We start from the raw sequence: 24,272 nt of genomic DNA, 5'->3' as shown, positions 1-24,272 counted from the left end.
AAACTAGAATCTGCAACTATTTCAATATTTTAGTAATGGAAGTATAATAATAATAGTATAATACCTCAAAAATTATTTAAACTTATTATGTGTAGGGAATACTAAGTCAAGTTTTGATATTTTAAAATTCAAATATGATTATTAATTATGACTGAATAATAATATACTGCAATAAATGCGATGATAACAATAGGTATCCCTATTGACCCTACTATGAGTATGTTATTAATATTTACTTACTCTTACATAATCTGCTCGTATATTTTGATAGTCATATTTTTCATGTTTTGAAGTTTTATAAAATAATGTGTTCAAATTTCTACAACAGGATGACTTAGTACTTGCTGTGCTAGTACAGATTACTAACTTACAAAGTTTATACAAAAATAGAATTTTATATAATGGTAATTGAATGTAATAATATTTAAAATACATTTTGCACATGAATATAATATGTTAACAAACAATTGATATAGAAGAGGAGGGAGGTTGTTGAGATTTTGTTTCAGATAGAGGTCTTTTGATTTGGTCTTGAAGAGTAGCGATAAATGTGGTTTCTTCGAGGTTTTCAGTGCTTACTAGCTGTTGGGGGCTATCTACTAAAGTTGAAATGTGTTGTGTCGATTCTGGATTTTTCAAGACTGTGCTGGTGAGTGGAGGGTAGAGAGCGTCATCTGACCATTTTATTTGGTTTTTTATGAGTTGTGCATTAAAAGGTGGAATTACTGGAGGTAGGGTGTTTTCTAATAATTCAAGGTTATCGTCTATGAATACATTTGAATGTTGTGTTAGGTTATTCTGCTGGTTGAGCGACTGAGTGGGATTTTTGTTGTCTGTAATATTTTTATTGCAGGTCATAGATGTGTGCCCTATTGACTTACATGTAATTGTATCGTCAGTAAAAAAATTCTGAAATTTGTTTCATTTGTAATCATTAATAAATAAATAAATAATAAATTGTATGCTGATTAACTAATTCATAAACGAGTTATTACAATAACCATTAAATATTACTTGGTATAATAAATTATTAATTTATAGAAATAGATGAAGACGTTTTATATTGTTATGTTTGTTACCATAATATGTAACATAATAGCAGCTGGTATCTTGGTATTGGGTTATCTATTGTCGTACCCAAAAACATATTAACCGGTTAAAAACATATTATGTACCCATTCGAATATTTCTAGTTGCAAGTTCTTCAGCTTCTATAGCGTTGATACGTGTCACTGATTTGGAAGTATGACGGATTTTGATGACTTTAGAAAATGTGTTACAATCTATTGTTGTAGTGCTGAAGAACTTTCCGGTTTTAATTTAATGCGCTGCCATAAGTAAAATAACCTAAGGATATAAACATTACATAATTATATTAGATTATAAGGGAAATTATTTTTTTTTTATGGTATAGGTACGCAAAGTAATACATTTAAATATGATTTTAGAAAATAATACATAGCAAAAAATACCAGTCATTATATTTGTTGATAACTTATTATGGTACTTAAAAAGAAACTATATACTAACATGTATTGCTCCGTCTTAGTAGCATCTTTACAATATCCATATCTTATTTAACAATTAAAATATTGACAAAAATCCAACGTATTATGCTCAGATAATATTCATACTTTTAAGTTTTAACTTTCGTAATAGATCCGTTTAATCGAATAATTAAGTATTTAAATTTAACATAACACAATCTATTGAACGCCAATATTAGCTATGTTAACTATAGATTTGTAAGACAGTAACAATACATAATTATACTATAATAAATAAATATTTCTATTTTTTCTCCTGGTACAATTTTTAATATCATTATTTTGTTTTAAAAAAAATTGAATAGTTGGTAGATACTTGACATTTTTTCCAAATGTTTATATTTTCTTTTTCATTGTATGATAAATTAATATTCTAATATGTTTTAACTATTTTTGAGCTTATAGTAATTTATAGGGCAACAGCGTTTCAATTTTTACATTAAGGTGCTTTTAAAGAAAAGGAAAATTATTATTTTAATAACATAAATAAGGCATTTAATCAATTATTTAAAAAATAATGTATAGACAAAAAGCCCATATTATTTTTTTGTACCTTATCATTAGGTATAATTTAAACATAATCATTTGTAATTCACGGTTTTCGAATTTGAATAGATGTTATTTATGCGATCTGCTTGTAATTTATTTTTTGAAAATAGAAATAATGTATATTGTATTTTCTGCAAGAGCGCGCCCCGATGACTACAAAAGTAAACCCTTCATAATAATATTGTATTATACATGATTTTGTTGTGTGTTATGATTTTATTCAATAATATGACATAACTAGTACCAGTAATAGTAATAGTATATTATAATTTCTAAATAAAATATATTTCGGAATTATTTTATACTTAAACAGCTTATTGGACAGTGTAGTGGTGGTGGTGATGTGAATGTTCTTTATGCTTATAATAATCAAATAATTAAAAAGTGATGGTAACAAAAATAATATCAATAAAGGAACGTTACACAGTTATGAATTTTACAAAATATCATAATTTGCGTTTTTATTATGGTGATTTTTATTAGTGCTGCTTCGACAAATGGTATATTTCGTTTCAAACATAAAAAGAACTTAAATTTTCATAGTTAAAACTAAGAAAACAGTGACATACTTTTTAACGGAAATGTATTTTATTTGCACATATGTTTTTAAACATTACGTATGTAGGTTTATGTACAATTATTTTTCGTGAACCTAGTAATTTTGTGAATTATACATTGACATTTAATATATTCCGTGGTTTTGAAACACAAGAAAAAATTACAAATCGTTCGTCATATAAAAAAAATAAAATAAAATATTTAAAATTCATAATATATTACTGCAATAGACAATCATGTATATTATGTTGGATTAATGTATTCTTGGTTAAGATAATACAGAGACAGCTATCATGCTATGTTGATCAATACATACTATTTTTTTAAACTAGTTAGGTACCTATAGTATCAACTTGGTTTATTAACAACTTTGAAAATAACAGTTTTATAAAATATTACCTATGCAAGAAAATAAATAAATAAATTTATAATAAACTAGAATCTGCAACTATTTCAATATTTTAGTAATGGAAGTATAATAATAATAGTATAATACCTCAAAAATTATTTAAACTTATTATGTGTAGGGAATACTAAGTCAAGTTTTGATATTTTAAAATTCAAATATGATTATTAATTATGACTGAATAATAATATACTGCAATAAATGCGATGATAACAATAGGTATCCCTATTGACCCTACTATGAGTATGTTATTAATATTTACTTACTCTTACATAATCTGCTCGTATATTTTGATAGTCATATTTTTCATGTTTTGAAGTTTTATAAAATAATGTGTTCAAATTTCTACAACAGGATGACTTAGTACTTGCTGTGCTAGTACAGATTACTAACTTACAAAGTTTATACAAAAATAGAATTTTATATAATGGTAATTGAATGTAATAATATTTATAATACATTTTGCACATGAATATAATATGTTAACAAACAATTGATATAGAAGAGGAGGGAGGTTGTTGAGATTTTGTTTCAGATAGAGGTCTTTTGATTTGGTCTTGAAGAGTAGCGATAAATGTGGTTTCTTCGAGGTTTTCAGTGCTTACTAGCTGTTGGGGGCTATCTACTAAAGTTGAAATGTGTTGTGTCGATTCTGGATTTTTCAAGACTGTGCTGGTGAGTGGAGGGTAGAGAGCGTCATCTGACCATTTTATTTGGTTTTTTATGAGTTGTGCATTAAAAGGTGGAATTACTGGAGGTAGGGTGTTTTCTAATAATTCAAGGTTATCGTCTATGAATACATTTGAATGTTGTGTTAGGTTATTCTGCTGGTTGAGCGACTGAGTGGGATTTTTGTTGTCTGTAATATTTTTATTGCAGGTCATAGATGTGTGCCCTATTGACTTACATGTAATTGTATCGTCAGTAAAAAAATTCTGAAATTTGTTTCATTTGTATTCATTAATAACGATCCGGAAAGCTTTGAGATATCTTCGTGTTTAATGTAGATTTGACGTCTAAAACTTAATATATGTTCATATCCTGCTTCTTTTATGCCAGCCTTGAGATAATTTATTTCAGATATTGGTGTTATGTTAATCTGCTCAAGTGCGTACAGTATTATCTGGTTAGGGATGGAGGGGCATACATTTGATATTATTATTCTTTTGGCTGGATTGAGAAGTCTACGTTTAGGAATTTCTTGCTGGTTTATTTGTATTATGTTTTGAGTTTTTTCTAATAGGGAGTATAGTATTTGTTCACTAGATAAGAATACGCATACACGACTCATAGAAATTTTAGATACGAATATAATGTTGCAAGGAGAAATAATTTGTCCCATAGCAATGATGTAATCTTTCAGTAATAATCCGCCGACCGGATGAAGAACAATAGCCTGTTCCCTTTTCGGCGTGTTTGAGTTGGCCGTGACTAAGGCATAGTTCAGTTTATTGTTTATATTTTTATCGGTAGATAATATGTTATCTTTAGGTGTTGCGTGGCTGTCATCAGATGTATGTATGGAAAAGTGTGTGGTGGCAGAAGAGATAGGGGTGTATGTGTAGTAGTAGTGTAGTTTGTAACAAGACTCAAACCAGTTTTGTTATTGATAGGTGTGTGAGGCGAAGTATTTGTAACTGTTTTGGTATTAGTTTTTACTTTTGTCTGAACATTTGGTTTATTTTGGATGACATTTTCTATATTTAGGGAAACTGAAGATGGTGTTCTATTTGAAAGAGTTTCTCTGGGCTGTGAGCACCGATTATTGGAGCTCATTAGGAAGACGTTTAGGCGTATTATAATTATTAAATAATCATATAATTACCCGTTATCGAAGTAAGTGTCGTAATATGTTTGCTATCGTAAGCTGTAAAAGCACACTCGTGGACGGTTTACACACGTGTTGATCCGTCGGTTATCAAACACGTACTGCCAATAATATTTATACAATTGTTGTGTTAAAGTTTTTGTTTTAAACAATGCCAATATAAAAACAAGCTCAATAATATTTTCACAATATAACATTTCATATTATTATTACAACACATATCTATTGTTATAATTTTTTTCAAAAATCAATAATAATTAAAATGATTTTTTGTATTTGTAAATTATTGATACTTTATCAATTTTTTAATATTTTAGGTATTGACGGAGGAAGTACTCAGTGCGAAGACGACAAACAGTGGTCGCTAAGAAAGGATCAATCTGTATTAGGTTAGTATTAATTTGATAATTTTAAATGTACAGTAGTTATGTTTAATAATTTTTGTTCAAAATATATAATATTTATTTTTCTACATTCTATTTCTATTTGTTTTGTTTTATAGACCCATATGTAGGCAAGTATAGTAATAAATAATATAGTGCATGATATAATATTCATATAACATAATTTATTTTATATGAATTACTAATTTAAATGATAAATATTATTATATTCACTTTGTTATAATGAATCAATAATTTTTAAAGAAATAAATTATGATGTTTTATATACAATTTAAAAACTAACTTATTATGTTATATACTTTCATCATAGCAACACTAACTGAAGCTGGATTCACTGGTTTGTGATGCAATTTTAAAATATTATTGTTCAAGAATAATTTATAAATTTTAAAAGAAAAACAGTATATTTTAATCGATTTTTGTTATTGCATATTCTAAATGTTAATTTAATATTATTAACAACTAATAATATTGTATTGTACAATTGTTTCAGGCAACCAAAATGACAAATTTAAGGAGTATGACGGCGACAACGGTGTGTACACACATAAAAAATCTATAGATTAAGTCTTGAATACAAAACATGAGTTGTATGAATTATACTATAAATATATTATATAAAACTATAATGTTAAATTTAAATATTTCCATTCCTTTAATTTATGTAAGATTAAGTAAAATAATATGTATTGGCGTTGAGTATAGATAATATAGTAGTATCTATACTTAATATATTAATTAAATTAGGGCATTAGGCAACTATTTGTAATATTTTTAAATTATGGAACAAGAACGCATTATTATAATATGTAATATAGGTACCTAATTAGTAAATCGTAAATGGTCAATTGTTCATAAAATAGTCACTTCAATTTAGTTTCGTGTAATTTTTTTCCAAAATAAGGATTCATATACTCTACAAGTAGCTATGACTATAATATCATGTATCAATAATATGTTTTACTTAACCTTAGTATGTTTTTTTCAGAAACTGCGATTGAATACTTGGCATTTTTAAACAAAACAAGCAAGCATAATATAATATTATTAATTAAAAATGATATATAGATACGAAAGAGTACACCTAAATATTTAATGTGTTGGTATATATAATAAAGGGGGATAAAGATAAAAAAAAAAGGAAAAATAAATACGGACTCGCAGTGTACTAAAGGAAAAAAAATAATGAAATTTGTAGGATTTGGAATATAGTGCTCTAAATACAATAACTAATTAATTTGTTTTTAAAATGAATTTGAAAAATATATCACTGCGTTATAACTCTTGTACATTTAGTACAAAAGTTTCCACGTTGTTCTTATATCTGTGTACATTATACAAACACACATGGCACAATCTTTAGTATATCAAAATAGCTTATAAAATATACTTAGGTAGTGATATAGGTTGACAGATCTTTTTTGTCTCAAGCTCGTTTTTTGTATTTAGTGATATATAATATATTATTGAACTCAAATCTAACATACTTGTTACCTATAGAGACTTACTTGATATTTAATATACGGGAGAATTGTGTCTACTTAATTGCCTTTTTTTGTAAAATTTTACAGATTTCGTATCAGATGATTACAGGAAGATGTTTGCCGTACAAAAAGTTGATTTTCCTAAATTAGATTGGACTAAAAGTACTCCGGAAGAATGATAATTTTACAAATACACTTAGGGACATTAATAGATTGACATTTATACAAGATGTTTTAAATAAACTTTACTCTAAAATCAATTATGACATGTATAAAAAATATATCTTAAATATAATGATGTCAATGATTTTCATAATGTAAATTGTATGCTGATTAACTAATTCATAAACGAGTTATTACAATAACCATTAAATATTACTTGGTATAATAAATTATTAATTTATAGAAATAGATGAAGACGTTTTATATTGTTATGTTTGTTACCATAATATGTAACATAATAGCAGCTGGTATCTTGGTATTGGGTTATCTATTGTCGTACCCAAAAACATATTAACCGGTTAAAAACATATTATGTACCCATTCGAATATTTCTAGTTGCAAGTTCTTCAGCTTCTATAGCGTTGATACGTGTCACTGATTTGGAAGTATGACGGATTTTGATGACTTTAGAAAATGTGTTACAATCTATTGTTGTAGTGCTGAAGAACTTTCCGGTTTTAATTTAATGCGCTGCCATAAGTAAAATAACCTAAGGATATAAACATTACATAATTATATTAGATTATAAGGGAAATTATTTTTTTTTTATGGTATAGGTACGCAAAGTAATACATTTAAATATGATTTTAGAAAATAATACATAGCAAAAAATACCAGTCATTATATTTGTTGATAACTTATTATGGTACTTAAAAAGAAACTATATACTAACATGTATTGCTCCGTCTTAGTAGCATCTTTACAATATCCATATCTTATTTAACAATTAAAATATTGACAAAAATCCAACGTATTATGCTCAGATAATATTCATACTTTTAAGTTTTAACTTTCGTAATAGATCCGTTTAATCGAATAATTAAGTATTTAAATTTAACATAACACAATCTATTGAACGCCAATATTAGCTATGTTAACTATAGATTTGTAAGACAGTAACAATACATAATTATACTATAATAAATAAATATTTCTATTTTTTCTCCTGGTACAATTTTTAATATCATTATTTTGTTTTAAAAAAAATTGAATAGTTGGTAGATACTTGACATTTTTTCCAAATGTTTATATTTTCTTTTTCATTGTATGATAAATTAATATTCTAATATGTTTTAACTATTTTTGAGCTTATAGTAATTTATAGGGCAACAGCGTTTCAATTTTTACATTAAGGTGCTTTTAAAGAAAAGGAAAATTATTATTTTAATAACATAAATAAGGCATTTAATCAATTATTTAAAAAATAATGTATAGACAAAAAGCCCATATTATTTTTTTGTACCTTATCATTAGGTATAATTTAAACATAATCATTTGTAATTCACGGTTTTCGAATTTGAATAGATGTTATTTATGCGATCTGCTTGTAATTTATTTTTTGAAAATAGAAATAATGTATATTGTATTTTCTGCAAGAGCGCGCCCCGATGACTACAAAAGTAAACCCTTCATAATAATATTGTATTATACATGATTTTGTTGTGTGTTATGATTTTATTCAATAATATGACATAACTAGTACCAGTAATAGTAATAGTATATTATAATTTCTAAATAAAATATATTTCGGAATTATTTTATACTTAAACAGCTTATTGGACAGTGTAGTGGTGGTGGTGATGTGAATGTTCTTTATGCTTATAATAATCAAATAATTAAAAAGTGATGGTAACAAAAATAATATCAATAAAGGAACGTTACACAGTTATGAATTTTACAAAATATCATAATTTGCGTTTTTATTATGGTGATTTTTATTAGTGCTGCTTCGACAAATGGTATATTTCGTTTCAAACATAAAAAGAACTTAAATTTTCATAGTTAAAACTAAGAAAACAGTGACATACTTTTTAACGGAAATGTATTTTATTTGCACATATGTTTTTAAACATTACGTATGTAGGTTTATGTACAATTATTTTTCGTGAACCTAGTAATTTTGTGAATTATACATTGACATTTAATATATTCCGTGGTTTTGAAACACAAGAAAAAATTACAAATCGTTCGTCATATAAAAAAAATAAAATAAAATATTTAAAATTCATAATATATTACTGCAATAGACAATCATGTATATTATGTTGGATTAATGTATTCTTGGTTAAGATAATACAGAGACAGCTATCATGCTATGTTGATCAATACATACTATTTTTTTAAACTAGTTAGGTACCTATAGTATCAACTTGGTTTATTAACAACTTTGAAAATAACAGTTTTATAAAATATTACCTATGCAAGAAAATAAATAAATAAATTTATAATAAACTAGAATCTGCAACTATTTCAATATTTTAGTAATGGAAGTATAATAATAATAGTATAATACCTCAAAAATTATTTAAACTTATTATGTGTAGGGAATACTAAGTCAAGTTTTGATATTTTAAAATTCAAATATGATTATTAATTATGACTGAATAATAATATACTGCAATAAATGCGATGATAACAATAGGTATCCCTATTGACCCTACTATGAGTATGTTATTAATATTTACTTACTCTTACATAATCTGCTCGTATATTTTGATAGTCATATTTTTCATGTTTTGAAGTTTTATAAAATAATGTGTTCAAATTTCTACAACAGGATGACTTAGTACTTGCTGTGCTAGTACAGATTACTAACTTACAAAGTTTATACAAAAATAGAATTTTATATAATGGTAATTGAATGTAATAATATTTATAATACATTTTGCACATGAATATAATATGTTAACAAACAATTGATATAGAAGAGGAGGGAGGTTGTTGAGATTTTGTTTCAGATAGAGGTCTTTTGATTTGGTCTTGAAGAGTAGCGATAAATGTGGTTTCTTCGAGGTTTTCAGTGCTTACTAGCTGTTGGGGGCTATCTACTAAAGTTGAAATGTGTTGTGTCGATTCTGGATTTTTCAAGACTGTGCTGGTGAGTGGAGGGTAGAGAGCGTCATCTGACCATTTTATTTGGTTTTTTATGAGTTGTGCATTAAAAGGTGGAATTACTGGAGGTAGGGTGTTTTCTAATAATTCAAGGTTATCGTCTATGAATACATTTGAATGTTGTGTTAGGTTATTCTGCTGGTTGAGCGACTGAGTGGGATTTTTGTTGTCTGTAATATTTTTATTGCAGGTCATAGATGTGTGCCCTATTGACTTACATGTAATTGTATCGTCAGTAAAAAAATTCTGAAATTTGTTTCATTTGTAATCATTAATAAATAAATAAATAATAAATTGTATGCTGATTAACTAATTCATAAACGAGTTATTACAATAACCATTAAATATTACTTGGTATAATAAATTATTAATTTATAGAAATAGATGAAGACGTTTTATATTGTTATGTTTGTTACCATAATATGTAACATAATAGCAGCTGGTATCTTGGTATTGGGTTATCTATTGTCGTACCCAAAAACATATTAACCGGTTAAAAACATATTATGTACCCATTCGAATATTTCTAGTTGCAAGTTCTTCAGCTTCTATAGCGTTGATACGTGTCACTGATTTGGAAGTATGACGGATTTTGATGACTTTAGAAAATGTGTTACAATCTATTGTTGTAGTGCTGAAGAACTTTCCGGTTTTAATTTAATGCGCTGCCATAAGTAAAATAACCTAAGGATATAAACATTACATAATTATATTAGATTATAAGGGAAATTATTTTTTTTTATGGTATAGGTACGCAAAGTAATACATTTAAATATGATTTTAGAAAATAATACATAGCAAAAAATACCAGTCATTATATTTGTTGATAACTTATTATGGTACTTAAAAAGAAACTATATACTAACATGTATTGCTCCGTCTTAGTAGCATCTTTACAATATCCATATCTTATTTAACAATTAAAATATTGACAAAAATCCAACGTATTATGCTCAGATAATATTCATACTTTTAAGTTTTAACTTTCGTAATAGATCCGTTTAATCGAATAATTAAGTATTTAAATTTAACATAACACAATCTATTGAACGCCAATATTAGCTATGTTAACTATAGATTTGTAAGACAGTAACAATACATAATTATACTATAATAAATAAATATTTCTATTTTTTCTCCTGGTACAATTTTTAATATCATTATTTTGTTTTAAAAAAAATTGAATAGTTGGTAGATACTTGACATTTTTTCCAAATGTTTATATTTTCTTTTTCATTGTATGATAAATTAATATTCTAATATGTTTTAACTATTTTTGAGCTTATAGTAATTTATAGGGCAACAGCGTTTCAATTTTTACATTAAGGTGCTTTTAAAGAAAAGGAAAATTATTATTTTAATAACATAAATAAGGCATTTAATCAATTATTTAAAAAATAATGTATAGACAAAAAGCCCATATTATTTTTTTGTACCTTATCATTAGGTATAATTTAAACATAATCATTTGTAATTCACGGTTTTCGAATTTGAATAGATGTTATTTATGCGATCTGCTTGTAATTTATTTTTTGAAAATAGAAATAATGTATATTGTATTTTCTGCAAGAGCGCGCCCCGATGACTACAAAAGTAAACCCTTCATAATAATATTGTATTATACATGATTTTGTTGTGTGTTATGATTTTATTCAATAATATGACATAACTAGTACCAGTAATAGTAATAGTATATTATAATTTCTAAATAAAATATATTTCGGAATTATTTTATACTTAAACAGCTTATTGGACAGTGTAGTGGTGGTGGTGATGTGAATGTTCTTTATGCTTATAATAATCAAATAATTAAAAAGTGATGGTAACAAAAATAATATCAATAAAGGAACGTTACACAGTTATGAATTTTACAAAATATCATAATTTGCGTTTTTATTATGGTGATTTTTATTAGTGCTGCTTCGACAAATGGTATATTTCGTTTCAAACATAAAAAGAACTTAAATTTTCATAGTTAAAACTAAGAAAACAGTGACATACTTTTTAACGGAAATGTATTTTATTTGCACATATGTTTTTAAACATTACGTATGTAGGTTTATGTACAATTATTTTTCGTGAACCTAGTAATTTTGTGAATTATACATTGACATTTAATATATTCCGTGGTTTTGAAACACAAGAAAAAATTACAAATCGTTCGTCATATAAAAAAAATAAAATAAAATATTTAAAATTCATAATATATTACTGCAATAGACAATCATGTATATTATGTTGGATTAATGTATTCTTGGTTAAGATAATACAGAGACAGCTATCATGCTATGTTGATCAATACATACTATTTTTTTAAACTAGTTAGGTACCTATAGTATCAACTTGGTTTATTAACAACTTTGAAAATAACAGTTTTATAAAATATTACCTATGCAAGAAAATAAATAAATAAATTTATAATAAACTAGAATCTGCAACTATTTCAATATTTTAGTAATGGAAGTATAATAATAATAGTATAATACCTCAAAAATTATTTAAACTTATTATGTGTAGGGAATACTAAGTCAAGTTTTGATATTTTAAAATTCAAATATGATTATTAATTATGACTGAATAATAATATACTGCAATAAATGCGATGATAACAATAGGTATCCCTATTGACCCTACTATGAGTATGTTATTAATATTTACTTACTCTTACATAATCTGCTCGTATATTTTGATAGTCATATTTTTCATGTTTTGAAGTTTTATAAAATAATGTGTTCAAATTTCTACAACAGGATGACTTAGTACTTGCTGTGCTAGTACAGATTACTAACTTACAAAGTTTATACAAAAATAGAATTTTATATAATGGTAATTGAATGTAATAATATTTATAATACATTTTGCACATGAATATAATATGTTAACAAACAATTGATATAGAAGAGGAGGGAGGTTGTTGAGATTTTGTTTCAGATAGAGGTCTTTTGATTTGGTCTTGAAGAGTAGCGATAAATGTGGTTTCTTCGAGGTTTTCAGTGCTTACTAGCTGTTGGGGGCTATCTACTAAAGTTGAAATGTGTTGTGTCGATTCTGGATTTTTCAAGACTGTGCTGGTGAGTGGAGGGTAGAGAGCGTCATCTGACCATTTTATTTGGTTTTTTATGAGTTGTGCATTAAAAGGTGGAATTACTGGAGGTAGGGTGTTTTCTAATAATTCAAGGTTATCGTCTATGAATACATTTGAATGTTGTGTTAGGTTATTCTGCTGGTTGAGCGACTGAGTGGGATTTTTGTTGTCTGTAATATTTTTATTGCAGGTCATAGATGTGTGCCCTATTGACTTACATGTAATTGTATCGTCAGTAAAAAAATTCTGAAATTTGTTTCATTTGTATTCATTAATAACGATCCGGAAAGCTTTGAGATATCTTCGTGTTTAATGTAGATTTGACGTCTAAAACTTAATATATGTTCATATCCTGCTTCTTTTATGCCAGCCTTGAGATAATTTATTTCAGATATTGGTGTTATGTTAATCTGCTCAAGTGCGTACAGTATTATCTGGTTAGGGATGGAGGGGCATACATTTGATATTATTATTCTTTTGGCTGGATTGAGAAGTCTACGTTTAGGAATTTCTTGCTGGTTTATTTGTATTATGTTTTGAGTTTTTTCTAATAGGGAGTATAGTATTTGTTCACTAGATAAGAATACGCATACACGACTCATAGAAATTTTAGATACGAATATAATGTTGCAAGGAGAAATAATTTGTCCCATAGCAATGATGTAATCTTTCAGTAATAATCCGCCGACCGGATGAAGAACAATAGCCTGTTCCCTTTTCGGCGTGTTTGAGTTGGCCGTGACTAAGGCATAGTTCAGTTTATTGTTTATATTTTTATCGGTAGATAATATGTTATCTTTAGGTGTTGCGTGGCTGTCATCAGATGTATGTATGGAAAAGTGTGTGGTGGCAGAAGAGATAGGGGTGTATGTGTAGTAGTAGTGTAGTTTGTAACAAGACTCAAACCAGTTTTGTTATTGATAGGTGTGTGAGGCGAAGTATTTGTAACTGTTTTGGTATTAGTTTTTACTTTTGTCTGAACATTTGGTTTATTTTGGATGACATTTTCTATATTTAGGGAAACTGAAGATGGTGTTCTATTTGAAAGAGTTTCTCTGGGCTGTGAGCACCGATTATTGGAGCTCATTAGGAAGACGTTTAGGCGTATTATAATTATTAAATAATCATATAATTACCCGTTATCGAAGTAAGTGTCGTAATATGTTTGCTATCGTAAGCTGTAAAAGCACACTCGTGGACGGTTTACACACGTGTTGATCCGTCGGTTATCAAACACGTACTGCCAATAATATTTATACAATTGTTGTGTTAAAGTTTTTGTTTTAAACAATGCCAATATAAAAACAAGCTCAATAATATTTTCACAATATAACATTTCATATTATTATTACAACACATATCTATTGTTATAATTTTTTTCAAAAATCAATAATAATTAAAATGATTTTTTGTATTTGTAAATTATTGATACTTTATCAATTTTTTAATATTTTAGGTATTGACGGAGGAAGTACTCAGTGCGAAGACGACAAACAGTGGTCGCTAAGAAAGGATCAATCTGTATTAGGTTAGTATTAATTTGATAATTTTAAATGTACAGTAGTTATGTTTAATAATTTTTGTTCAAAATATATAATATTTATTTTTCTACATTCTATTTCTATTTGTTTTGTTTTATAGACCCATATGTAGGCAAGTATAGTAATAAATAATATAGTGCATGATATAATATTCATATAACATAATTTATTTTATATGAATTACTAATTTAAATGATAAATATTATTATATTCACTTTGTTATAATGAATCAATAATTTTTAAAGAAATAAATTATGATGTTTTATATACAATTTAAAAACTAACTTATTATGTTATATACTTTCATCATAGCAACACTAACTGAAGCTGGATTCACTGGTTTGTGATGCAATTTTAAAATATTATTGTTCAAGAATAATTTATAAATTTTAAAAGAAAAACAGTATATTTTAATCGATTTTTGTTATTGCATATTCTAAATGTTAATTTAATATTATTAACAACTAATAATATTGTATTGTACAATTGTTTCAGGCAACCAAAATGACAAATTTAAGGAGTATGACGGCGACAACGGTGTGTACACACATAAAAAATCTATAGATTAAGTCTTGAATACAAAACATGAGTTGTATGAATTATACTATAAATATATTATATAAAACTATAATGTTAAATTTAAATATTTCCATTCCTTTAATTTATGTAAGATTAAGTAAAATAATATGTATTGGCGTTGAGTATAGATAATATAGTAGTATCTATACTTAATATATTAATTAAATTAGGGCATTAGGCAACTATTTGTAATATTTTTAAATTATGGAACAAGAACGCATTATTATAATATGTAATATAGGTACCTAATTAGTAAATCGTAAATGGTCAATTGTTCATAAAATAGTCACTTCAATTTAGTTTCGTGTAATTTTTTTCCAAAATAAGGATTCATATACTCTACAAGTAGCTATGACTATAATATCATGTATCAATAATATGTTTTACTTAACCTTAGTATGTTTTTTTCAGAAACTGCGATTGAATACTTGGCATTTTTAAACAAAACAAGCAAGCATAATATAATATTATTAATTAAAAATGATATATAGATACGAAAGAGTACACCTAAATATTTAATGTGTTGGTATATATAATAAAGGGGGATAAAGATAAAAAAAAAAGGAAAAATAAATACGGACTCGCAGTGTACTAAAGGAAAAAAAATAATGAAATTTGTAGGATTTGGAATATAGTGCTCTAAATACAATAACTAATTAATTTGTTTTTAAAATGAATTTGAAAAATATATCACTGCGTTATAACTCTTGTACATTTAGTACAAAAGTTTCCACGTTGTTCTTATATCTGTGTACATTATACAAACACACATGGCACAATCTTTAGTATATCAAAATAGCTTATAAAATATACTTAGGTAGTGATATAGGTTGACAGATCTTTTTTGTCTCAAGCTCGTTTTTTGTATTTAGTGATATATAATATATTATTGAACTCAAATCTAACATACTTGTTACCTATAGAGACTTACTTGATATTTAATATACGGGAGAATTGTGTCTACTTAATTGCCTTTTTTTGTAAAATTTTACAGATTTCGTATCAGATGATTACAGGAAGATGTTTGCCGTACAAAAAGTTGATTTTCCTAAATTAGATTGGACTAAAAGTACTCCGGAAGAATGATAATTTTACAAATACACTTAGGGACATTAATAGATTGACATTTATACAAGATGTTTTAAATAAACTTTACTCTAAAATCAATTATGACATGTATAAAAAATATATCTTAAATATAATGATGTCAATGATTTTCATAATGTAAATTGTATGCTGATTAACTAATTCATAAACGAGTTATTACAATAACCATTAAATATTACTTGGTATAATAAATTATTAATTTATAGAAATAGATGAAGACGTTTTATATTGTTATGTTTGTTACCATAATATGTAACATAATAGCAGCTGGTATCTTGGTATTGGGTTATCTATTGTCGTACCCAAAAACATATTAACCGGTTAAAAACATATTATGTACCCATTCGAATATTTCTAGTTGCAAGTTCTTCAGCTTCTATAGCGTTGATACGTGTCACTGATTTGGAAGTATGACGGATTTTGATGACTTTAGAAAATGTGTTACAATCTATTGTTGTAGTGCTGAAGAACTTTCCGGTTTTAATTTAATGCGCTGCCATAAGTAAAATAACCTAAGGATATAAACATTACATAATTATATTAGATTATAAGGGAAATTATTTTTTTTTTATGGTATAGGTACGCAAAGTAATACATTTAAATATGATTTTAGAAAATAATACATAGCAAAAAATACCAGTCATTATATTTGTTGATAACTTATTATGGTACTTAAAAAGAAACTATATACTAACATGTATTGCTCCGTCTTAGTAGCATCTTTACAATATCCATATCTTATTTAACAATTAAAATATTGACAAAAATCCAACGTATTATGCTCAGATAATATTCATACTTTTAAGTTTTAACTTTCGTAATAGATCCGTTTAATCGAATAATTAAGTATTTAAATTTAACATAACACAATCTATTGAACGCCAATATTAGCTATGTTAACTATAGATTTGTAAGACAGTAACAATACATAATTATACTATAATAAATAAATATTTCTATTTTTTCTCCTGGTACAATTTTTAATATCATTATTTTGTTTTAAAAAAAATTGAATAGTTGGTAGATACTTGACATTTTTTCCAAATGTTTATATTTTCTTTTTCATTGTATGATAAATTAATATTCTAATATGTTTTAACTATTTTTGAGCTTATAGTAATTTATAGGGCAACAGCGTTTCAATTTTTACATTAAGGTGCTTTTAAAGAAAAGGAAAATTATTATTTTAATAACATAAATAAGGCATTTAATCAATTATTTAAAAAATAATGTATAGACAAAAAGCCCATATTATTTTTTTGTACCTTATCATTAGGTATAATTTAAACATAATCATTTGTAATTCACGGTTTTCGAATTTGAATAGATGTTATTTATGCGATCTGCTTGTAATTTATTTTTTGAAAATAGAAATAATGTATATTGTATTTTCTGCAAGAGCGCGCCCCGATGACTACAAAAGTAAACCCTTCATAATAATATTGTATTATACATGATTTTGTTGTGTGTTATGATTTTATTCAATAATATGACATAACTAGTACCAGTAATAGTAATAGTATATTATAATTTCTAAATAAAATATATTTCGGAATTATTTTATACTTAAACAGCTTATTGGACAGTGTAGTGGTGGTGGTGATGTGAATGTTCTTTATGCTTATAATAATCAAATAATTAAAAAGTGATGGTAACAAAAATAATATCAATAAAGGAACGTTACACAGTTATGAATTTTACAAAATATCATAATTTGCGTTTTTATTATGGTGATTTTTATTAGTGCTGCTTCGACAAATGGTATATTTCGTTTCAAACATAAAAAGAACTTAAATTTTCATAGTTAAAACTAAGAAAACAGTGACATACTTTTTAACGGAAATGTATTTTATTTGCACATATGTTTTTAAACATTACGTATGTAGGTTTATGTACAATTATTTTTCGTGAACCTAGTAATTTTGTGAATTATACATTGACATTTAATATATTCCGTGGTTTTGAAACACAAGAAAAAATTACAAATCGTTCGTCATATAAAAAAAATAAAATAAAATATTTAAAATTCATAATATATTACTGCAATAGACAATCATGTATATTATGTTGGATTAATGTATTCTTGGTTAAGATAATACAGAGACAGCTATCATGCTATGTTGATCAATACATACTATTTTTTTAAACTAGTTAGGTACCTATAGTATCAACTTGGTTTATTAACAACTTTGAAAATAACAGTTTTATAAAATATTACCTATGCAAGAAAATAAATAAATAAATTTATAATAAACTAGAATCTGCAACTATTTCAATATTTTAGTAATGGAAGTATAATAATAATAGTATAATACCTCAAAAATTATTTAAACTTATTATGTGTAGGGAATACTAAGTCAAGTTTTGATATTTTAAAATTCAAATATGATTATTAATTATGACTGAATAATAATATACTGCAATAAATGCGATGATAACAATAGGTATCCCTATTGACCCTACTATGAGTATGTTATTAATATTTACTTACTCTTACATAATCTGCTCGTATATTTTGATAGTCATATTTTTCATGTTTTGAAGTTTTATAAAATAATGTGTTCAAATTTCTACAACAGGATGACTTAGTACTTGCTGTGCTAGTACAGATTACTAACTTACAAAGTTTATACAAAAATAGAATTTTATATAATGGTAATTGAATGTAATAATATTTATAATACATTTTGCACATGAATATAATATGTTAACAAACAATTGATATAGAAGAGGAGGGAGGTTGTTGAGATTTTGTTTCAGATAGAGGTCTTTTGATTTGGTCTTGAAGAGTAGCGATAAATGTGGTTTCTTCGAGGTTTTCAGTGCTTACTAGCTGTTGGGGGCTATCTACTAAAGTTGAAATGTGTTGTGTCGATTCTGGATTTTTCAAGACTGTGCTGGTGAGTGGAGGGTAGAGAGCGTCATCTGACCATTTTATTTGGTTTTTTATGAGTTGTGCATTAAAAGGTGGAATTACTGGAGGTAGGGTGTTTTCTAATAATTCAAGGTTATCGTCTATGAATACATTTGAATGTTGTGTTAGGTTATTCTGCTGGTTGAGCGACTGAGTGGGATTTTTGTTGTCTGTAATATTTTTATTGCAGGTCATAGATGTGTGCCCTATTGACTTACATGTAATTGTATCGTCAGTAAAAAAATTCTGAAATTTGTTTCATTTGTATTCATTAATAACGATCCGGAAAGCTTTGAGATATCTTCGTGTTTAATGTAGATTTGACGTCTAAAACTTAATATATGTTCATATCCTGCTTCTTTTATGCCAGCCTTGAGATAATTTATTTCAGATATTGGTGTTATGTTAATCTGCTCAAGTGCGTACAGTATTATCTGGTTAGGGATGGAGGGGCATACATTTGATATTATTATTCTTTTGGCTGGATTGAGAAGTCTACGTTTAGGAATTTCTTGCTGGTTTATTTGTATTATGTTTTGAGTTTTTTCTAATAGGGAGTATAGTATTTGTTCACTAGATAAGAATACGCATACACGACTCATAGAAATTTTAGATACGAATATAATGTTGCAAGGAGAAATAATTTGTCCCATAGCAATGATGTAATCTTTCAGTAATAATCCGCCGACCGGATGAAGAACAATAGCCTGTTCCCTTTTCGGCGTGTTTGAGTTGGCCGTGACTAAGGCATAGTTCAGTTTATTGTTTATATTTTTATCGGTAGATAATATGTTATCTTTAGGTGTTGCGTGGCTGTCATCAGATGTATGTATGGAAAAGTGTGTGGTGGCAGAAGAGATAGGGGTGTATGTGTAGTAGTAGTGTAGTTTGTAACAAGACTCAAACCAGTTTTGTTATTGATAGGTGTGTGAGGCGAAGTATTTGTAACTGTTTTGGTATTAGTTTTTACTTTTGTCTGAACATTTGGTTTATTTTGGATGACATTTTCTATATTTAGGGAAACTGAAGATGGTGTTCTATTTGAAAGAGTTTCTCTGGGCTGTGAGCACCGATTATTGGAGCTCATTAGGAAGACGTTTAGGCGTATTATAATTATTAAATAATCATATAATTACCCGTTATCGAAGTAAGTGTCGTAATATGTTTGCTATCGTAAGCTGTAAAAGCACACTCGTGGACGGTTTACACACGTGTTGATCCGTCGGTTATCAAACACGTACTGCCAATAATATTTATACAATTGTTGTGTTAAAGTTTTTGTTTTAAACAATGCCAATATAAAAACAAGCTCAATAATATTTTCACAATATAACATTTCATATTATTATTACAACACATATCTATTGTTATAATTTTTTTCAAAAATCAATAATAATTAAAATGATTTTTTGTATTTGTAAATTATTGATACTTTATCAATTTTTTAATATTTTAGGTATTGACGGAGGAAGTACTCAGTGCGAAGACGACAAACAGTGGTTGCTAAAAAAGGATCAATCTGTATTAGGTTAGTATTAATTTGATAATTTTAAATGTACAGTAGTTATGTTTAATAATTTTTGTTCAAAATATATAATATTTATTTTTCTACATTCTATTTCTATTTGTTTTGTTTTATAGACCCATATGTAGGCAAGTATAGTAATAAATAATATAGTGCATGATATAATATTCATATAACATAATTTATTTTATATGAATTACTAATTTAAATGATAAATATTATTATATTCACTTTGTTATAATGAATCAATAATTTTTAAAGAAATAAATTATGATGTTTTATATACAATTTAAAAACTAACTTATTATGTTATATACTTTCATCATAGCAACACTAACTGAAGCTGGATTCACTGGTTTGTGATGCAATTTTAAAATATTATTGTTCAAGAATAATTTATAAATTTTAAAAGAAAAACAGTATATTTTAATCGATTTTTGTTATTGCATATTCTAAATGTTAATTTAATATTATTAACAACTAATAATATTGTATTGTACAATTGTTTCAGGCAACCAAAATGACAAATTTATGGAGTATGACGGCGACAACGGTGTGTACACACATAAAAAATCTATAGATTAAGTCTTGAATACAAAACATGAGTTGTATGAATTATACTATAAATATATTATATAAAACTATAATGTTAAATTTAAATATTTCCATTCCTTTAATTTATGTAAGATTAAGTAAAATAATATGTATTGGCGTTGAGTATAGATAATATAGTAGTATCTATACTTAATATATTAATTAAATTAGGGCATTAGGCAACTATTTGTAATATTTTTAAATTATGGAACAAGAACGCATTATTATAATATGTAATATAGGTACCTAATTAGTAAATCGTAAATGGTCAATTGTTCATAAAATAGTCACTTCAATTTAGTTTCGTGTAATTTTTTTCCAAAATAAGGATTCATATACTCTACAAGTAGCTATGACTATAATATCATGTATCAATAATATGTTTTACTTAACCTTAGTATGTTTTTTTCAGAAACTGCGATTGAATACTTGGCATTTTTAAACAAAACAAGCAAGCATAATATAATATTATTAATTAAAAATGATATATAGATACGAAAGAGTACACCTAAATATTTAATGTGTTGGTATATATAATAAAGGGGGATAAAGATAAAAAAAAAAGGAAAAATAAATACGGACTCGCAGTGTACTAAAGGAAAAAAAATAATGAAATTTGTAGGATTTGGAATATAGTGCTCTAAATACAATAACTAATTAATTTGTTTTTAAAATGAATTTGAAAAATGTATCACTGCGTTATAACTCTTGTACATTTAGTACAAAAGTTTCCACGTTGTTCTTATATCTGTGTACATTATACAAACACACATGGCACAATCTTTAGTATATCAAAATAGCTTATAAAATATACTTAGGTAGTGATATAGGTTGACAGATCTTTTTTGTCTCAAGCTCGTTTTTTGTATTTAGTGATATATAATATATTTATGATTAATAAATATGTAATATAATTTAAAATTCGTAACCATAAACAAATAATTTTAATACATATTTAACTGAAACAAAATAAGCCTTAATTATAATATGTGACATAGTTTTAAACCAAAAAAAAGTTTTTTTTTCTCGTCCGGTTAATTGGACGTCTAGATGATTGGCGTTCGGATAATCGGAGTTCTACTGTACTTAACAACTGATGGTTTCCCCCCTCCCCCCGACCAAGTTAATATCTAATTAATATTTAATTATTATAACAGTTTAATATATTTTTTATATATAGTATAAATTCTTATTTTCCGTACACTTCTTTGACCGTAAAAATGCATCCGTGTTGCTGTTTTAATGCTTAATAATGATATTTAGCGTAACATGAATGAATAAAAAATATTTTATGTTTGATTTAATATACTTATGTTGCGGGCAACGTAGGCAATTAGGGCATTATATAAATTACCCGGTAATAGTATTGAATGTCCCAAAATCAGAAGGCTGCAATACCAATTGTTATTGGCTATAACTTATAGCCGACACTATAGCTTACAATATGTAAGGTGTTCAGTTAAGTTGAAGACATCACATTATTAAATATTATGTAAAGGAAAGAATCAAGAAAATTATCAAACTTGGATGGTCAGGGATATGATCGATATTCGTTATTATAAAAATGCAAATGTAATACTTTCAAACCCAATCTAACTTTATCCTGTGTGATTGTGTAATCTATACAACTAGAGTAATAAAGTAAATATGTACTATATAGTCTTTTATAATGATTTTAAATTATATTTAAATAATTAAATTAAAATAGTAAATTGATTTTCTGAACTACTCGTATAAATTAGTGTATATTAGATACCAGAATAATAGCTTCTGTAATTTAGATTAGCTTAGATTTATAATTAGTTTGCGAATTGTGTAAGGTTCTAAAATTATTACGATGGAATATCTTTACAGTTTTTTTTTTTTAACACTATCCTAATGCCACCTGCATCAGTACATTCTTTTGGCGGTTGTATACGTTTTGTTTCGGGTATCACAAAGGCTAGTACGATTTTTATTCACGTTACTATATGCTAATCAAACAATATTTATCACATTATTATCACATATAATATTAGGAAATTGTTAGTAATATTAAATTATTTTAAAATAAACTATTATTGTTATTCTTAAAATGTTTTTTTTATAAGTTTATATTGTATCGTAGTTTGTGAACGTTTTTTAATAAATTTATAATCACCATAGATTTTGTAACAATATCTTTTTGGAAACAACCTGCAGTATAAATGTTAATCTATTAATATGCCTCTTTTTTAGATAAGATTTGCTTGCTTATTATTTATTACAGATAATTTTAAAAATAATTTCGACAATATACTATATTATAATATATATGATTTATATATTATAGTTTGTATAAATTACTAATTGATATATAAACAAGTTGTTATAATTATCATAATATTTATCTTAGTATAATCAGTTATTAATTAATTGTAATAGGTGATGCTTTATATTTTCATGTTACCATAATATAATACAATTGTCGTGATTTTTATGCCTAATTTTTTTTTTTGTTTTTCTCAATTATTATTTTGGATATTTTTATTTTTGACCCCTCTCTTCTAATGTACCAACTAGATTTATTTTCCTGTCAAAAAAAGCATTAAAGTTGAACATTTAAGCATCTTACTTGATGTAAGACAAAATAATTAAGAACACACATACATCATTATTGCAAAATTTATACACTTATCGCTCTGTTCGGAATCTAAAATGATTTAGTATGGTATTGTAATGAAAACAATTATACATTTTGAACGTAGGTAGAAAAATTTTTATAGTCAGGCCGTATAAGTCACCTATTTCTGTCTTTCATTAACTACTAAACCTCAATATATTCATTTTCACTTCGTGCCGGCCCAGACTTCACCGAGCAAAGGTTTCCAGCGTTTGCGACAAAGAATACGACTATCACGACAGTCCCTCGCCGCGGTCGTCATGGTAACACCGCCGTGGTGTTCTCTGAAAATATTTTGGCGAGGGCTGGACTCGTGTGTTCCCGGGATTATATCATTGCGTGCGCATGTATTTATTTTATCACACTCTACAATATTATACTGGGATGTTTTGCACT

General features: G+C 26.3%; 2 protein-coding genes and 1 long non-coding RNA gene across 4 annotated transcripts; 2 read left to right on the top strand and 1 right to left on the bottom strand.

Annotated features, from left to right (window-relative positions):
• Positions 1-979: 979 nt before the first annotated feature.
• On the bottom strand, positions 980-20,342 carry LOC113550972. 2 transcript variants are annotated; one of them, XR_003405094.1, is made up of 5 exons: positions 20,253-20,342; positions 16,543-16,714; positions 10,403-10,574; positions 7,317-7,488; positions 980-1,347 (listed from the first exon to the last, which is right to left on the bottom strand). It is a non-coding gene; the product is annotated as an uncharacterized LOC113550972 (long non-coding RNA). The 2 variants fall into 2 exon arrangements; XR_003405095.1 differs by lacking the exons at positions 16,543-16,714; positions 20,253-20,342 and adding an exon at positions 14,112-14,201.
• LOC113550971 lies at positions 5,074-7,149 on the top strand. Its single transcript, XM_026952949.1, has 6 exons — positions 5,074-5,277; positions 5,391-5,402; positions 5,603-5,629; positions 5,786-5,827; positions 6,281-6,319; positions 6,864-7,149. Exons 1-6 carry the CDS (start codon positions 5,151-5,153, stop codon positions 6,953-6,955), a joined length of 339 nt encoding a protein of 112 aa, XP_026808750.1. The 5' UTR covers positions 5,074-5,150; the 3' UTR covers positions 6,956-7,149.
• Positions 14,300-16,413, top strand: LOC113550970. Its single transcript, XM_026952948.1, has 6 exons — positions 14,300-14,503; positions 14,617-14,628; positions 14,829-14,855; positions 15,012-15,053; positions 15,507-15,545; positions 16,090-16,413. The coding sequence occupies exons 1-6, from the start codon at positions 14,377-14,379 to the stop codon at positions 16,179-16,181; spliced, it is 339 nt and encodes a 112-aa protein (XP_026808749.1). The 5' UTR covers positions 14,300-14,376; the 3' UTR covers positions 16,182-16,413.
• Positions 20,343-24,272: the final 3,930 nt, after the last annotated feature.

The sequence above is a fragment of the Rhopalosiphum maidis genome, chromosome 2 (assembly GCF_003676215.2).
Source record: "Rhopalosiphum maidis isolate BTI-1 chromosome 2, ASM367621v3, whole genome shotgun sequence".
Taxonomy (NCBI): Eukaryota; Metazoa; Arthropoda; class Insecta; order Hemiptera; family Aphididae; genus Rhopalosiphum; species Rhopalosiphum maidis.
Note: the sequence above shows the minus strand (reverse complement) of the source record. Positions and strands in the feature narration are given on the sequence as shown.

Excerpts from the sequence above, each read along its gene's own strand:
- LOC113550970 (XM_026952948.1), top strand. The coding sequence starts at position 14,377 with ATGATTTTTTGTATTTGTAAATTATTGATACTTTATCAATTTTTTAAT. Across the intron at positions 14,856-15,011 it reads AACTGAAGCTGGATTCACTG|GCAACCAAAATGACAAATTT; the intron begins GTTTGTGATGCA and ends CAATTGTTTCAG. Across the intron at positions 15,054-15,506 it reads GGAGTATGACGGCGACAACG|AAACTGCGATTGAATACTTG; the intron begins GTGTGTACACAC and ends TGTTTTTTTCAG.
- LOC113550971 (XM_026952949.1), top strand. The coding sequence starts at position 5,151 with ATGATTTTTTGTATTTGTAAATTATTGATACTTTATCAATTTTTTAAT. Across the intron at positions 5,630-5,785 it reads AACTGAAGCTGGATTCACTG|GCAACCAAAATGACAAATTT; the intron begins GTTTGTGATGCA and ends CAATTGTTTCAG. Across the intron at positions 6,320-6,863 it reads GGCATTTTTAAACAAAACAA|ATTTCGTATCAGATGATTAC; the intron begins GCAAGCATAATA and ends AAAATTTTACAG.